The sequence below is a fragment of the Aplysia californica genome, unplaced genomic scaffold (assembly GCF_000002075.1).
Source record: "Aplysia californica isolate F4 #8 unplaced genomic scaffold, AplCal3.0 scaffold01414, whole genome shotgun sequence".
Classification (NCBI taxonomy): Eukaryota; Metazoa; Mollusca; class Gastropoda; order Aplysiida; family Aplysiidae; genus Aplysia; species Aplysia californica.
Genome location: NW_004798684.1, coordinates 30,082 through 45,912, shown reverse-complemented (window position 1 = coordinate 45,912; position 15,831 = coordinate 30,082). Strand labels below are relative to the sequence as shown.

The following is a 15,831-nucleotide window of genomic DNA, read 5'->3' as shown; positions in this document are numbered from 1 at the left end:
CCCCCCCACCCAAAATCCCAAAAACAAAACAATTCAGGCTAGATCTAAAAATTGGTCATTGACACATTGTTGAATATGACTATATTAAAGTGTTATGGCACTTAAAAAACGAGACAGAAAGAAAACAAAATGACACCGGAAAACAATTCTGATTTGAGTTTTTAACAAGTCAGTCTGACTTTGTGTGATTCCCTTGTAATAATATGTTGATTATGAATAACTTCATTGTTTTGGGGGTTTTTTAATACTAAATTTTTTTTAAAAAGGTAAAAAAAAGAATACCCCATTTATAACTATTCTGGTTCGAGTCTGAACTTATTGATATGGTGCTGCTGGCTTGAGTTGTTGTTGTTGCTGTTGCTGTTGTTGTTATTACATTGTTTATTACACGCATGATTATACATGAAAATGTTGCATTTTTGTTTTGCTTTAATAAAAAGAAATATTTTGTTAAAAAGGAACCCAATAGCAAATTAAATCCTAGTTCGAGTTGGAACATAATCGAAGTGCTGCAGGCTTGAGCTGTTGTAGTTGGTTGTTATTATATTGTTGATTCCCCATATGATGATTAGACATGTATTTTTGCTTTTGCTTTAATAAGAAAGATTTTTTTTTTTTAAAAGGAACCCAGCAGCAAAAGTTTTGTTCCATTCTGAACATAACTGTCCCTGTGGTTTTATGCACCCCGCATAATTTAGCAAAATTTGATCATTTTTTGCATAATTTCTGATAATTTTCCTTTTTCATTCTTTGTTTAAAACAACAACAACAACAAAAACAACAACAGAGTAGCGTAATTTCACAATTTTGGGCTCAGTTTGCATAATTTCAGAATTTTTCTTGCATAAAACGACGGGAACAGACAAAATCAAACTGCTGCTGACTGTGTATCGCTCAGCACCGGTGCTGATTCAGTTCACCGACGTTTGTGGTGTAATAGGTTAGTCTTGCTCTTTGCCGTCACACTCAAGGGGTTTAATTGGTCACTTTTAAGGACAAGCGGGCTAACAAAAGTTTCGGGGGTTTCCAGAATTCTTGACCTACACCAAAACTGGGCTTTATCCTACCTATTGGAGAAGTTTGGTTTCATTGATGTGTATATTTGTTTGGTTATAGACAAAACTCTCCTTGTCTTTTAAAGAAACTAAACAAGGGGCAAAAACTTTACCTTCGATTTTCTCAAAAAACATTTTTCGGGATAGCCCCCTTGTGCTTAAAAGCGACCAATTAAGTAAACTGATGATGGAGGCAATGAGCCTGCCCACACTGATATGGACCCTTATTAACCCTATCCATACGCCTCGGGTCATTTGTACCCCAGGGGTTGTATTCTTCACATTTTAGAATACTTCTAGTGCGAAGATTTCTTTGAAATATTCAGTATTTCTCAAAAAATCATTTTGACAGACTGGTGGTGTGCAAAGCATACGGATCGGATTAACGAGTAAATTTCCTCTTTGGAAAGTGGTGGCTCAGAGTTCCCCACGTCGTATGGATACGATAGCAAAAACACGACGTGTGGATAGGGTTTTATTTAAGAGAGGGGAGGCCACACTGAAATGGACCCTTGAAGTTGAGAGAAGAAGAAGCATGGAACACCACGTCTTCCTGGGACCCCAATTCTACATTTCAAGTATTCAAGTATTCAACTCAAGGGAACCGCAGTCGCAAGTTTAATTTTATGAGAAAATTGTAACAATTTTAGATGGTTGGCGGGTGCTCTTGTGTGGTTTGCTCTTTCTGTCCTATCAAACATCTACCGTCCTTATCTTCTTCTTATTTTTGACCGAGGAAACGATCAATAGTAAAGATCCTATACTATAAACACAGAGAAATTTAAAAAATTAAACAGAAGAGAAACAATAACCCCCCCGGACAATTTCTGTGTGGGGATGATTTTCTTGAAGTATTTCCATCCACTTGCATATATATAGGTACGGTTTTTGTCTTTTCTAAGTCTCGAATTTGTTCATTACACTAACAGACAGGGTCAAACAGCCCGCCTCCTTAATAATCTTAATAAATGTATGGGGAGGCGTAACATATAAGAAGCATTTGAGTTCCTTCAAGTTAATGCATGTAATAATAATGTATATTTATGCATGCTTACTAGTTTTTTTAATTGTAAATGTTAGATTTTTCTATAGATTATATATTATATATATATATATATATACTTATTCCAATGTGATAATATATTCAGTTGACATGATTACATGAGATTCATATATAACTTGTTGCACTTTGTATTCTGCAAATATTAAAACAGATTTACGTTCATACTTTTGTGTGTTAAGCGTCCTATTTCCTCTAAAATGTAAGGATGAGACGTGGGTGTGTGTTTAATATTATTTATTTATTTATTATTATTTTTTTTTAAAAATTTTTGGGGGGTAGCGTTCTTGTTTTTGTTGCATTGAGACCCTTCCCCTCAGTTGTCTAAGAGAGGTAACAAAATAGAACTGCGGTACCAAGTACCAACAGCAGCTGCGAGTTTAATTGGCCGCTTTTACGGACAAGCAGGCTAACCCAGATTTCGGGGATTTCCAGAAATCTGGACCTACACCAAAAGTGGGAATTGCCCTACCTATAGGAGAAGTTTGGTTCCATTGGTGTGTATATTTGTTTAGTTATAGAGAAAACTCTTCTTGCATTTTAAAGAAACTGAACAAGGGACAAAAACTTAACATTTGATTTTCTTAGAACAGCATTTTTCGCGATAGCCCCCTTGGGCTTAAAAGCGACCAATTATGAGACAATGGTTACATTTTTAGGTGGTTGGCGGGGCTCTTGTGTTGTTAGCTCCTTCTGTCCTATCAAACATCCACTGTCCTTATCCTCTCCTTTTTTTTACCCAGAAAACGATCAATAATATAAATCCTGTGTTATAAACACAGACACAGAGAAATTAAAAGAATAAACAGAAGAGAAACAATTACCTCCCCCCCCCTCCCTTGCGGACAATTAACCGTTCAGATCCACCGATGTCCCAACATCATCAACCAATGCTTGCCTAAAAAGACCTTGTCTAGCTTGACCATCGGTGTTTTGAGTTTCGACAGGCTGATGAAAAAGGAAGGCGCAGATACACGTGAGACACCACTACCATTATATTCTTGTTGTTTTTAGCGACGTCCAAAAACTAACTAGCAAACAAACTAACCCCCCCCCCCCCCCCCCCCCCCCCCCAACTCCCCCCCCCCCATAAAAATCAACAACAATCTAAACAACCAATCATTCCCCCTCCCCCAAAAACAACCCCCCCCCAAAAAAAAACAACCCAACAACAACAACAAACAAACATATAAATCCCAGGAAGCAATCAATAGTATCTCCTATAAACACAAAGATAAATTTTTAAAAACAAAAACAACCAAAGTATGCACCGATGTCCCAACAGCATCAATGCTTCTTGAGAAAAGTCTTCTCCAGCTCCACCATCGGAGACTCCACGGCCAGATGAAAAAGGAAGGAGCACATACACGACACACCCAACACGCCCACAAAGCCAAATATCTGGGGAGAGATAGAATAATAATGATAATAACAATAATAATAATAATAAAATTATAATAATAATAATAAATAGCATAGCGCTTACCCCCGCTCAACAGCAAGCTCAATGCGCTTTTCACTACATGTATATTATTACCCCAGCAGATCATAGAATAGTCAGAAACATTCTCAGCTTCCAGGGAAAAATGCAGTGCAAGCAGCTGATTATGCGCTCAAACTCTAACAAACTGACATGATCTTTCACTGTCTATTGCTGGTTTCCATTCCCACCTGGGTGAAGCGAGGAAAATTCGTGTTAAAGTTAAAGTGTCTTTCCCAAGGGATTCCAACCCACGACCTTAAGGTTGTACAACGTGCAACAGTGGCTGTTATAACTGTTTTCAGTGTAACTGAGGGCAATATTAAGGTATGGAGAATACCCATGGATTACATTTACATAATACATGGTAGATAAAATAGAAGCATCTGATATAGTGGTTCCTTAGTAGTTACTAGACTGCTGAGAAATTCTTGGAAGGGAAAAAAATTAAAGGAGGTACTGGTAGTACTTGAAGAAGCTCACGTGAGCCGCTCGTCAATTAACCCCTTCGTGACACAGGGTCAGTTCGTGCTTCACGGACAGTTTTGGATGTCCAGGGACACAGAGAAGCGCTAGATTTAGTGGTCAGTTTCTTATAGTTATACCCGGTTTGCAAATATATGTACTACAGTAGAATCCTGTTATAACGAGAGTGAAAGGACTGGTGCCAAATATCCGTCATAGCATTATTCACGCTATTAGTTAGGGATCCATTTATACATTCAAGGGAAATAATAAAGCAGGCCTAATCGATGAGCTTGGTGTTCCGTTTATTTCTTTTAATTTTCCCCTGATTGTGATTTTGTTCCACAATGACATGACCTTTTGGTCTTGCTTGATCAAAAATCGAATAAGGTTGACAGCTCTGCGTTGGCGTTCAGAAAGAAAGGGTTCTAGGTTAACTCGTCCGCTGTGTTGTCCCCCACCACACCTTGCGATGCGTTCCGTCTGCTTGCGCATATGGGTACACATCACACCCTGCCCACGTCATACATTCGATCCATCCATCATAGTACTGTGACTGTGACCTCTCCATCCCCGCATCAGAAAAGTGAGAAGTACGGTAGGCCTAGATAATCGAGACTAGGCTTGGCCTATCATGCGATGCGTTCTGCTCGTCTGCGCATGCCACACCCTCCTCACTCATTCGCTCCGGCCTTCATTGTTCGCACACGTGAACTCTCCCATTCTTTGTTTCGCTAGATCACCAACAAATTTCTCAACTGGCGAGGTTTTACATTATATGTTTAATTGTGCTATGCGTTGTGCACAGCATAAGCAATATTCCACGATAACCGAATCGCGTGTTTGTCTAATTGCGCTATACTAACATCTGCGTTTGTTGCCATTTTTTTTTTGGTCCAAAAGTTGCCACAAAAATGGCAAAAGTTGCCATAAAAGTTGCCATAAAAGTTGCCATTAATTTTCAAGCTTTCAATTCTCTGTGACGACGTATATAGTAGTATGTTGATGGAGGTAACTTAATCTAAAGCTCCAGAATTTCTTGTGCTCTATTTTAGGTATCTAGAATATCATTTGTAGCCACACGGCACAGTTTAAAAACGTGAAAAACAAAGGTTTCACAACAGAATGAAAATTAAATCAAAATTAGAACAGCGCATAAACAACCACAAAAAATAACAAATAAGGGCGTGTGTCCACCCTTCCGAAGATTGGCCGCTTTAACACTAAGCGTGTGAAATTCAAGAAAAAGTGCAGGATATTAGCATGTGAATTATGGAACCACACACAAGGGGCCTGCCAGTGTCAGCATTCGGCTCTGAGTGGAGACATGCTCTAACGTAGGCCTAACTCATTTTTTTTTTAAATGTAGGAACAACATCACCTTAAATGATGTTTTGCTATACAATGGGTATACACCAGAAAAAAAAGGGAAAAAAACAACACAGAACAATTTTTAAAAAGTTAACACACCAACAAATTAAAACACAGCAAATAAGGAAAAATAAAAGACAAACAATAATATATTATAGTATGTAATGTACCTAAGATAAGATAAGATAAGATGAGATAAGATAAGATAGTGCTTTATTATCCCAGAGGAAAATTTTCCTACATTCTTCCCATGAAAATAACCATACATGGACACCTTAAAATTATCAAAATATATGTCTAATATTGTTTATGAAATAGCTTTTTATGTTGAAAAGTGCAAAAATCGCGGCCGCGATTCTCGGACCAAAAAATGTCAAAAATCGCGGCCGCGATTCGCGGGTCGCGAGATGCTAGGCTATAGAGGTATCTTATTTATAAATTATATAAAGAAGAAAGAAAAAAACCCCGGGGTTTTAGAATAGTGTCTTTATAACAGACTTCTCATTAATTCAGGACGTTAAAAATGGACTCCATTGTACGAACTTTTTCTAAAATGAAAAGATTTCTCTGTACGGAAAAAAAAAAAAAATGTTCCCGAATGAGAATCTGCAATTAGTTTTACGAAATGCTTTTAATACTATAGGATCACCATGCAGAAAACAACCTATGACGTACGACATACGTCATCATGGTCCTCGCGCTTCGCAAGGCAAGGCGAGCGCCGTACATTTTGGCTCGTTTGGCGTGTAAGAAAAAGTGACCAACGGCGTGTGTCATATAAGTTATGAATGGGTTAAAACAATCAGGAAAAGACAAATGAAGTTTATGGGATACTTGACAGGGGTGAAATTTTTCCGGCTCCTGCCGGAATTTCCGGCTACTTGAACTCATCCGTAGGCCATCCTCCGGCTACAGTGGCCCGGAAAGTCTTCTATAGCCGGCGACGTGACAGGAATTTGATAAAAATCGCCGAGACCCGGGAATTTGAGGAAATCTGTAATTTACCCGGGGAAAAAGTCGGGAAGACTCGGGAAAATCTTAAAAGTTCTGGAATATTTGAAAACAAATTCCGATATGGTCAGTTAGTTAATTTTTGCCGGTCGCGATTGTGATATTGGTTCTGCTTTTCCCGGTCCGACAGTACGTGTTACCCGAACAGGCAGCTATGGCGGCATGCAGATTGCAGAAGCGTGTGACACCGTCGCTGGATCGGGAATATCAAGATTACTTTCGCTTTCGTTACCACCCAGAACTTTGCCGGTGATAGACTAGTAACGCAACATTTGTGACATACAGTATACAGGTCGGCCACTATAAACGCTGTGTCGCCATGAAAATAAATCAAATTTTGTATCTGTGCCGTCACTTGTGAAAAAAGAAAGAAAAGCGTCGTCCGATTGTCAGCTTGTTGGGCTCCTCATTGTGACCGGTCATTGAACCTGCGCGCGTTCTCGTCGCATGATACGGAATCCTGTGACTGTGAGCATCTACGGTAGTTAGGGTCGCCAAAGTTCATTCGAAGTCTAGCGTTTGGAAGCATAGGACTCGGAAGGGGGGGGGGGAGAGAATTATATTATTGATTGTTTTTTTAAAGATACCCTGGGTGGGGAGGGTGCAGAAAGCAACACCAGAGGACAACAAACTTGGAAGCACATTTTATTTTTAAAATATTTTATTCGAGCTCTCTACAAAGCGCGCTTTGGTGCTGGCCGTGTGTGGAATCGGGATCCGTCATATCTTGTAAGCCTTGTTATTGATGAACTAAAGTGTTTGAGTTTCATTGGATGTGGATAGGGGATAGTAAATTATAATGTAACCATATTTTTTTTAGTTTTCTGTTCAAAACTGGCTGATTTTCAGTGTTACTGCATCTTGACCTCTCTCAGTTGTTACAACTCTTGGACTGATTAGGTATACTTGAGCTGTTTAAGTTTTTACTCTACTTTGAGTTTGAGCAATAATTTTTGTCTTTCATTTTATGATATGAATCATGATACCAAGACTGGTTCTTGACAGTCGATTTTCTGGTTCTAGGCCCTTTCACAGGCTCAAAGCAGGATTCATTTGTATAATATAGTTCATATATTACATATAAAATGATGAGGGGAAAATATAAATAAGTAAATATCTAACAAGTCAGAACAGACTGACATACGTAAGTCACACAAGACTCCAGTTCCTCACTGGAAATTTTGTCAACTGGATACATATTATCAAATGTGGGATACGTACTTGTTTGTGTGTGTGTTTGTGTGTATTATATTTCAATAGAGCATGTGTTGTCATTGTTATGTAACATGCCCCTGGAAAATTGAGAAGCGTAACCCATCCTTCAGGCCGCGTGAACTTACCATGAACTTTTCAGGCTAAACCGTCTCTTGTCACTTTCACCCATGATACTTGATATATATATATATATATATATATATATATATATATATATATATATATATATATATATATATATATATATATATATATGGAAATAAAGGCCTCGAATATCTAGCTCTCACAGGCACAAATTGAAGGTAAACGAGGCTGGGGTAAACCCAGAGCAACTTACTTAGAGAACCTACACAGATCGGGGATGGGAGAAGCTCGGGATATTGCAGCTTTTTGTTTTTGTTTGCTTAAGAAACAGACAATCCCCCCCCCCCCCGAGGAACGAAACTAAACAAAGACAAAAAAAAAAAGAATAAAACTACCATGTTGGAGTCTGTAAACATGAAAGGAGTTCCCTGGTTGCCAAAGTAGATGTACATGATGTACGGGTGGATCAGGTAGCCGAGATAGGACAGACGACTCAGCACGATCAACGGTTTCAACGACAGTAGCCAGTTCACAGGACCTGGGGGATAAGTCATTTCTCTACTATTTAAAAAGTCGTTTAAGTCAGAAAAGGTTGTAACCAGTTGTAACAATTTTACAGGGGCCAGGGAAATAGCTAAAACACAAAAGGGGAGTAAACGGAAAAGGAAAATAAGGACTGTTTTATTTTTTTAAAATTTTAACAGTCCAATATACTATTAAAATTTATTTTCGGAATTATGTTCTCCGTATTAAAATTTAATTGTTAAGAACAAATACGTTATTATCCAAACTCTGCTAATTGGGGGGGGGGGGAGTAAAACTACTACAACTACATTATGCATAATATCATAATGATTACAAAGACTCTTTAAGTCTGTGGCAAATGGTCTTCGACAGTTTTATAACGTTAACTGGTGGCTTTTTAGTAGCAGATTTAGTCAGTGTAGTTTCACGGCAATTGAATCACAAATTGTAAAAGTGCCGAGGCTTGGAGATGCTGGTTAGAGAAACAACTTTAGGATAGAATGAGGAGAGATAAGGACAGGTAGATGTTTGATGGGAAAGAAAAAGGAAACAACACTAGAGCTCCCGACAACCACCCATGCAGGTCTCTCGTAAGCCGTGTCGTAGGTGGCTGATTCTTCCTGCAACCGAAAGACAGACTCTCTCTACTACGTGGGTGGTTGGCGGGTGCTCTGGTGTCAGGCTGTGGTTTGCTTCTTCTTTCCTATCAAACATATGTCGTCGTCTATATTATTATATCTCCTCCTTTTGTGCGTTTGTTCCTCTCTTGTAACACCTCTAATCTTCGGCACTTATACGATCTAATTGTGTTTCAAGTGCCATAAAACTTTGACTTAAAAAATACAAAAAAGGCTCTACAACACAATATTATTATAATAACAGAAGTATATCTAAACTGTGTCGATGCCGGTGAATAATCATTTAGCCTACAGCTGTCCCCGGGGTTTTATGCACCCCGCATAATTTAGCAACATTTGATCATTTTTTTGCATAATATCTGATTATTTTCCCTTCTCATTCTTTGTAAAAAAAATTAACAGAATCGCATAATTTCACATTTTTGGGCTCAGTTTGCATAATTTCAGATTTTTTGGGGGGTTTAAAACCGTGGGGACAGCAACAACGGACTTCTCACCTCCGTATCCCGAAGCACAGGCAATGACGACCCAGCTGATGGCGACAGACCATGCCGACCTGGACAAAGTGTTGTAGAGAGCGGCAACTTCTGTGGAGCTGGGGTCCTTAGCAGTTATGTCGCCATGGATACCGTAAACAACCGCAAGGCAAGTTGCCACGGCAACGGCCCAGCCAACGACCACCACGTACTGCCGATGTAGAATGGGCAACAAAATACATAAAGGACTTCAAAGTATATTACAACAACTGTGCAACATATACGACAACGGTAATGTCATCTCGACTTGGAGTTAAGATAATCTTACTGCTTTCCTGTGGAAACTCTCCGTAGAATTATGCAAATTCAGATGGCCAAATTATGCAAAAAAAATAAAAATTATGCAAAAATTATGCAAGTAACCGTAACACCATTCGCGACATGTTTTGCACTTTTTCAACAATAATTTTTATGATTTTCATGTTTTACGAACAGAAAAATTGAAAATAGAACATATCAGTACATGTATCAGTAATTTGTTGTGTATTTGGAAAGAAAACAATACACATCAGTGAGAAAAAAACAACCAAAAAATAGCATCTCTGTTTGTAGATCTGGATCTTCTATATAGAGGAAAGAAAAGTTTAATGTAAAAAAAGAAAGGACATCAGTAACCAAAAGCCCGTTGGAATAGCAACAACCCAGGCACCCATCTCGATTGCTATTTCTCTTACGTACTGCCAATAATATGTGAGGCAACGTGGTGGAATCAGACTCTCGTCAATTTTTGGGCATTTAGAGATATTGATATCATCTTAAAGCTTGTTTATTACTGTCTTTATTTTGATGAAAAAAATATTCATTTATCTTGAACAGAAGTCGAGATATTAGCAAATGAAGGAGGTGGGATCACCTGTTTTCAGAGGTAAAATTAGTGAGAAAATGGTCGCCAAAGATTAGTTATTTCCTTAGATTAAGAGTCCGTGGTAACTGAAAATTTACTTTTTTTTGTCTGCCGTTAGTCCTCGTTTTTCAGAAAAATCCACACAAATATGCGTTCTTTAATGGACATGAAAGGTGTTGAGCCAAAAAAAGAAAAATTTGATAAAAAGTCACAAACCGGCGAAAAAATGCAAGTTTCTTCACTTTGATTATTTTGACGAGAGTCTGATTCCAGCACGCTGCCACACATATTATGTGCACGGTACACTCATGTCGCATAAAGACAAGGAATGTATTATTATCAAGGCTTGTCCCGCAAAGAATGCCTCATTTCTTTTGTAAGTTTGTCGCACCACGCCGCACCTCATCCGAACTAGCCCATCCCATTGACTTGTATTGTAAATAAATATGAAATTGTGTGCTGTGAAGTATTTCTGGTTTATTGCGTAGATCACTCTATTTCTCAACTCAATTTTAGACAAATGAGGGCAATCGGAGGAGGGGGAAGGTTTTTGTTAAATATACATTATTATATATATATATATGTTGTTGTTGGGTTTTTTTTTGGGGGGGGGGTTTGGGGGGGTGTTACGTCGATGGGAGCGTAAAACCTCTTCTTTTGTATCAAACATCTGTCGTCCTGATCTCTCCTCCTTTTCTTTGTATGCTACTCCCTAGTAGCACCTCTAATCTTGGGCACTTATGTGACTTATTTGTGTTGCAAGTGCTTTTGTTTTTGTAAACAATTTACATTACTTGCAATGCAATTAGGTCATATTGGTGCCGAAGATTAGAGGTGTTACAAGAGGGTAACAAACACAAAAGATGGAGGAGAGATAAGGACGAAAGATGTTGCAAATTGTTGTTTTCGTAAGAGATTTACAGGACTTGCGACACAATTAGGTCATATAGGTGCCGAAGATGTTTCAAGTGCCTAAAACTCTTACTTAAACTAAACTAAACTAATTTAAGCGTAAAACACCAGGCTATTAGTGACCTATAATTTGTGTTGCAAGTGCTGTAACTTCTACCCAAAACAAAACTAAACTGAACGAAGCGTAAAACATGAAGCTGTCAGAGTAAAGAAGGGGCAGGCCATACCCACTTCATGGCGATCCGGCCGCCGTGTCGCGCCATGAGGTAGCCGGCCAAAATTCCGATGACGAAGGGTCCTACTCTGGTGTAGGGAGCCATGTAGTAGCCAATACCTCTGTCCAGTTGTGGGTGGGTGAAACTGAGGAAAGCAGGTGGGTACAATATACACCCTGAAGGTTGGTGGGTGATCTAGAGCGGCCTGCTCCTTCTTTGTTATTAAACATGATTGTTATACCCCAACCCCCAAACCAGGGCAGTGCTAAACTGACTGAAGTTGTCTTTAGGCCATTCCCAAAGGGGGGATATTAACATGTTCTTATGCACAGCAGAAATGTAAATGGGCTGATTTATTAATGCCATGATCATACTGTGCCTGAACAACATAGGGTTTACGTTCAGTTTTCCACTACTTCTTTTGTAGGTTTGTCACTCTCTTGTAAACTGCCGTGGTGTCTTGATAGTCGAAGCAGACTTTGTGCTGTTGGGGCTAGAGAGCTGAGCAGAGTAAGCCTGATTCCCCGTTTGGACTTGTCTGTTCACACCCACCCCTTGGCGCTCATATGACCTTATTATGCAGTTGTAAGCGCCATAAAACCTTACTAAAACTAAACTGAACAAACATATTATAATAATTATGTTTATTACCCCCCCCCCCCACATTTTGTATCTGTGTACATATTGTGCTCTACCCTCTCGAAACGCATTTTACCTTCCGCACATATGCGATCTTCTTTTGTTATAAGTGAAGGAAAACGCATACTAAATAATTTTTTAAGCCAAAAAAAAAAAGAAAAAAAAAGGCAACTGTGATTTACTTGGACTGTAAGTGACAAAAAACGTTTATCAAACAAATACCACTTTAATTCCCAAAACGACAACTCAAACAACAGTAACAACAACAGCAGCAACAACAACAACAACAACAACAACAACAGCAACAACAACAACAGCAACAACAACAACAGCAACAACAACAACAGCGTGGAAGAGTGACGTAAAATGCTTACAAAATAACTTAAAAAACAAAACAAAAGAAAAGCGAGGAAAAAAAATAACAACCCACAAGTATCAAAACAACAACAATAAAGCAAACCAAAAAAGGCAACCAAAAAAAATGGTTTTAGATTTTTTTAAAAACCAAACTAGTGTTTAAAACAACAACAAAACCACTCACACCATGGCAAAGTCTGAAGCCACCCAACCTCTGTTCCAGCTGAGGACACCAGTAACTATCCAGCTGGACAACAGAACCGTCCCACACACTGCCAGGCCTGCGTACATATTGCTACAGGTGGGGGGAGGGGAGGGGGAAGAAGAGGAGAGAAGAATCGATGAAATAGTTCTGGTTTAGTTAAAAGGGGGGTAGGGTTGATTTTTAAAAAAGGGGAAGAGAGAGGCAGTGAGTTGAACAGTTCTAACCCTAAAATATATCAAGTTATAAAAGATCACTGCATATTTTTTATCTAATACACTGTTATTCTAGCTCCAGGAACAGTACTCTATCTGTTGGAAAAAAACACACACAAAAAACCGCCCCCTCCCCCCGAACAATTCAAACAAAACACAACATCATAAGCCCACATGGGTGGGGGTGGGCGTGGGCGGGGGTGATGTGAAAGATTGAAACATTATTCTGAGGTACTCACTAGAACAGACTCACTAGTATAATGGAACAAACAAACTCACTAGTAGAAGAGAACAACTAGAACAAACAAACTCACTAGTAGAATAGAACAAACAAATTCACTAGTAGAATAGAACAAACAAATTCACTAATAGAATAGAACAAACAGGCTCACTAATAGAATAGAACAAACAAATTCACTAGTAGAATAGAACAAACAAATTCATTAGTAGAATAGAACAAACAAATTCGCTAGTAGAATAGAACAAACAAACTCACTAGTAGAATAGAACAAACAGACTGACTAGTAAAAATGAACAGACTCACCAGTGCGAGGGGCATACCAAAAGTTTCAAACCTCACCATGAAGGAATAAAGATAAAAAGCTGAAATTTCGCGTGAAAGCCAAAAATCATCTTCCAAGAATGCATGTCAATTTTGGTGAATTTCCAATCTCTGGTTTTAACACCAGCGCACTGTAAGTGAATGGGGTTGAGTTGTTCTCCAGTTTCAACATAAAATGGGAGAAAATTGAGCACAGGGTAGTAACGAAGTTTTTGTTCTTGCAACGCAAGCAACTACAGGAAATTTTTACTTAGATGCATGCCGTATATGGAACGGATTGCTCTTCCTATGCTGTTATAAAATTTTGGTGTAAAAAATTCAAATGCGGATTCATGGACATTGAAGATGACCACAGTGATGGTCGTTTAGTCACATCAACAACAGAAGATAATGTGTTGAAAATTAATAAAAACAACTACTGTTGTCTGATAGTCGGGTGACAGTCGAACAAGTGAGCAAAGAAACTAGGCTTAGCATTGGATCAGCTGAATGAATCTTAAATGAACGTTTGAACATGACCAACGTTTCGGCGAGACGGGTCCCACGATGTTGACTCTTCCTCAAAAAGTGCTTCGCGGTTTGTTCTCAAGAATTGCCTGATCTGTATGTAAAGGATGAAACGAAATATTCTGAAAGACGTGTAACCTTGGATAAGACATGGTTCCACCACTACGATCCTGAGTCAAAATCTGCATCAGTGCAGTGGAAAGCGCCCTCGTCCCCAACAGCAATGAAGGTAAAGGTGCAGCCGTCAAGTGGAAAAATGATGCTATCCGCTTTTTTGGACTAAAAAGGAGTAGTTATGACAGACTATCTTGAAAATGGACATACAATCACCAGAGACCATTATTCTAACCAGCTAAAAAAAAATTACGAGAGGCTATAAAAGGAAAACGCAGACGAGAGATCTGAAAAGGCATTTTTCTGCTTCGCGACAACGCGCCAGCACACATTTCAAGAAAAGCTGCAATTATGCCACATTCACCCTATTCCCCAGATTTAGCCCCGTCCTACCTTTTTTTATTCCCCAAACTGAAAAATGGTTTAACAGAAAGTCGTTTTGAAAAGGTTGGTGAGGTCAAATAAGCAGTAGAGGGCTGGTTTTCTGACAAAGAGAGGGTCTTCTATTCTCAAGGTCTTTTCAAGGTCATACACGGATGGCAAAAATGTATAACTGTGGGAGGCGACTACATAGAGAAAGATTAAGGTTAATACTGAATTTCAGCTTTCTTCCTTTACTCCTTCATGGTCAGGTAACAAACTTTTGGCATGCCCCTAGTATAATGGAACGAACAGACTCACTAGTAGAATGGAACAAACAGGAGAGGGCTGAGCAAGTAGAACTGCATGTCATTCGCCAGGTACCAGCTATGCACCATACACTGTAACAGAAAAAAGAATATTTGTCTCAGCCATAGTAATTTGTAATTGTCTAAATCATTTTTTGCGGATATTTGGAGAGCGCCACTTGTAGGTCCTATGTCTTTATTTTCCACTTGATTTTTCTGACCTCATTGTCTCAGCAACTTAAACGACCAAAAAAGTCCGATAGAACTTTGTGCAGTTCTGAAGTAGCGAATAATTGTCTAGGTCATTTTCTGCAGAAGGTTTGATGGTGCCACTGTTAGGGTCTGCTTCTTTGTTTTCCCTTTGATGTTTTTGTCTTACTAATCATTGTGATTGCGGATTCGGGGGGTTCGAGCCTCCACTTGGTCCGACCTCGTGTCTTCGGAAAATGCACTTTACATGAATTTCCCACTTGGCTCCGTCCTTTCTGAGATGGACGTTAAACTCGGAGGTACCGCCTCTTAAATAACCTAACAATGTTCATAGGGGCGTTGAACCTATATCATTTCATCATTTTCACTTTTTATTATGTCGATGTGTGTCTCTTTACTTCACCAAACAAAGCTATTTTTTCTGTCAGGTTATTTTTTAAAATATTTTTGTTACAGGCCGTTCTATTTATGTCCGTTACTTGTTTTGTGGTGTGAGTTAGTGTCTGAGCGGTTGGCGGGTGCTCTGTTCCAGTTTGCTCTTTCTTTCTTATCGAACGTCTGCAGTCCTTATTATCTCTCCTCTTTTTTCGTGTTTGTTACTTTCTTGCAACACCTATGTCTAATCTTTAGAGACTTATGTGACCTTACTGAGTTAAAATAGCCGTAAAACTCTTACTAAAACTAAAGCTAAGTAAAGTGCAATAGTCTCTTTTTGAACTGGTTGACCAAGTGCACGACATCTCGGGTCATTGTAAGGCACGTCGGTGTTGCAGTTGTGCCTTTCTGAGACAGAAAACTGGAGATGTTCGTGAAAGCTTTTCGTCTTTATGGCTGTTGAGATTGGGGAGGATGGGGGGGGGAGAAAGAGAAAGGGTGTGAAGAAAGTGGAGTAGGTGGAGGAGGAGGAGGAGAAGAAGAAGAAGAAGGAGGAGGAGGAGGAGGAGGA

General features: G+C 39.1%; 1 protein-coding gene across 1 annotated transcript in view; it reads right to left on the bottom strand.

Annotated features, from left to right (window-relative positions):
• Positions 1 to 3,340: 3,340 nt before the first annotated feature.
• The window catches only part of LOC101853993 (O-acyltransferase like protein), a gene marked incomplete in the record, with an annotated part of 42,515 nt that continues 30,024 nt past the window's right edge, over positions 3,341 to 15,831 (bottom strand). The window contains 5 exon segments of the mRNA XM_005112796.2: positions 3,341 to 3,516; positions 8,137 to 8,279; positions 9,402 to 9,591; positions 11,424 to 11,556; positions 12,592 to 12,702. Coding sequence (XP_005112853.2) covers positions 3,403 to 3,516; positions 8,137 to 8,279; positions 9,402 to 9,591; positions 11,424 to 11,556; positions 12,592 to 12,702 — 691 coding nt within the window.